We start from the raw sequence: 2,500 nt of genomic DNA on the forward strand, positions 1-2,500 counted from the left end.
ACCATAAAAAGAGACATAAACTAGATCACTATTTTTGAGAAAAGCTGCTCAAAATCAAACACAAAAACTCTAAACTCGTAGAGGAATAAACACCAAACACACATATATATATATATACATATATAAACTTAAACATGAGAAGTTTATTTGTTGAGAAGGAAACGTGTTTATGAATAAAATGTATAAAACAAGAACATGTGATGATGTGGAGGCGTGATGGTCATGTTGTCATAGTAACGTGTTAATAAGCATTAGCACTCACCATCTCGTCCTGTGTTGCCATGGCAACAGATGCAGAGAGAGGGATGGAGAGACAGAGAGAGAAGAACATGGGAACAATGTGAAGGTTCAGTTCTTAACACACCCCCCCCCCCCCCCCCCCACCCCCCACCGTCAGGTTACCTGCTGTTACTCACCTGGTTTCCTGCTGCTTTCTTCTTGCTCATCTGACTGCTCTTCTGTTGAGCACTGACACACACACACACACACACACACACACACACAGACACACACACACACACACACACACACACACACACACACACACACACACACACACACACACGTGTGGTTTATATGTATTTATATATGTTTATAAATATATATGTATGTATTTCACTCTTACTTTGCAAAGCCGATGAAGTCTTCATGGTTTGTGTTCATGTAGGCCAACTCAATGTCAATCAGCAGCATCACCTGCACACACAGACAGGTAGAGAGACAGACAGGTAGAGAGAGACAGACAGGTAGAGAGACAGACAGGTAGAGAGACAGACAGGTAGAGAGACAGACAGGTAGAGAGAGACAGACAGATAGAGAGACAGACAGGTAGAGAGACAGACAGGCAGAGCGACAGACAGGTAGAGAGACAGACAGGTAGAGAGACAGACAGATAGAGAGACAGACAGGTAGAGAGAGACAGACAGGTAGAGAGACAGACAGGTAGAGAGACAGACAGGTAGAGAGAGACAGACAGGTAGAGAGACAGACAGGTAGAGAGAGACAGACAGGTAGAGAGACAGACAGGTAGAGAGACAGACAGGTAGAGAGACAGAGACATAAGAAAGACCCACCAGGTAAATACACTATATACACACATATATATATATACTGTATGTGTATATATAGTGTGTGTATATATATTGTGTGTGTGTATATAGTGTGTGTATATATATTGTGTGTATATATATATTGTGTGTGTATATATATTGTGTGTGTGTATATAGTGTGTGTATATATATTGTGTGTATATATATATTGTGTGTGTGTATATAGTGTGTGTATATATATTGTGTGTGTATATATATTGTGTGTGTATATATAGTGTGTGTGTGTATATAGTGTGTGTATATATATTGTGTGTGTGTATATATATTGTGTGTGTGTATATAGTGTGTGTATATATATTGTGTGTATATATATATTGTGTGTGTATATATAGTGTGTGTGTGTATATAGTGTGTGTATATATATTGTGTGTGTGTATATAGTGTGTGTATATATATTGTGTGTGTATATATATTGTGTGTGTATATATAGTGTGTGTGTGTATATAGTGTGTGTATATATATTGTGTGTGTGTATATAGTGTGTGTATATATAGTGTGTGTGTGTATATATATTGTGTGTGTATATATATTGTACATTTATATATAGTGTGTGTATATATATTGTGTGTGTGTATATAGTGTGTGTATATATATAGTGTGTATATATATATTGTGTGTGTGTATATATATTGTGTGTGTATATATATAGTGTGTGTATATATATTGTGTGTGTGTATATATATTGTGTGTGTATATATATAGTGTGTGTATATATATTGTGTGTGTGTATATATATTGTGTGTATATATATTGTGTGTGTGTATATAGTGTGTGTATATATATTGTGTGTGTGTATATAGTGTGTGTATATATATTGTGTGTGTGTATATAGTGTGTGTATATATATTGTGTGTGTGTATATTGTATATATGTGTGTAAAATAATAATAAGAATTTTAAAAAATGAAAAGAGACCAACTGACCTGATCTTTGGTGCGACTCTCTCGGTCTCTGATGTGCTGAGTGACGATTCTCTCCATCTCCTCTCGGAGCAACGGATACTGAGCCAGCTGCAGACAGCAGGTCAGAGGTCAGAGGTCAGAGGTCAGAGGTCAGAGCCGAACCAGACTGTAAATGTGCTATAAAAACAAAACTCTGAACAAGTCTTTGTGGGTTCAGAACAACCAGCAGCTTCATGTCTTAGTGCCGGCGGCGGCCGCTAGCCAGCCGGTCATCCTTCCCACCGAGTCGTTCTGGTCTCAGTCTCTAAATTCAGACCTCTAATAATTGACCTCTAAGACTTATAGTAGCCCTGATGTCTGCTGTGTGGGCGTTGATTGACAGCTGTGATTGACAGCTGTGATTGACAGCTGCTCTCCCGCCTCCACACTGAGTCCAACTGTTGCCACAACGTTTCACTGAGTTGAAAACGTGTTCTGTTAGCACAGTTTA

General features: G+C 38.2%; 1 protein-coding gene across 4 annotated transcripts in view; it reads right to left on the reverse strand.

The window, feature by feature from the left end:
* LOC122969554 (dynamin-1-like) overlaps positions 1 to 2,500 on the reverse strand; it is a 30,589-nt gene that overhangs the window by 15,356 nt on the left and 12,733 nt on the right. For 3 of the 4 annotated variants that reach the window (XM_044335306.1, XM_044335338.1, XM_044335316.1), the window contains exons 11-14: positions 2,032 to 2,118; positions 626 to 696; positions 417 to 468; positions 263 to 271 (exon numbers count right to left, since the gene is read on the reverse strand). In XM_044335306.1, the coding sequence (XP_044191241.1) occupies positions 263 to 271; positions 417 to 468; positions 626 to 696; positions 2,032 to 2,118 (219 nt within the window). The remainder of the gene's footprint in view (positions 1 to 262; positions 272 to 416; positions 469 to 625; positions 697 to 2,031; positions 2,119 to 2,500) is intronic. The other variant, XM_044335327.1, reaches the window with a different exon arrangement.

This window comes from Thunnus albacares, chromosome 2 (genome assembly GCF_914725855.1).
Source record: "Thunnus albacares chromosome 2, fThuAlb1.1, whole genome shotgun sequence".
Taxonomy (NCBI): domain Eukaryota; kingdom Metazoa; phylum Chordata; class Actinopteri; order Scombriformes; family Scombridae; genus Thunnus; species Thunnus albacares.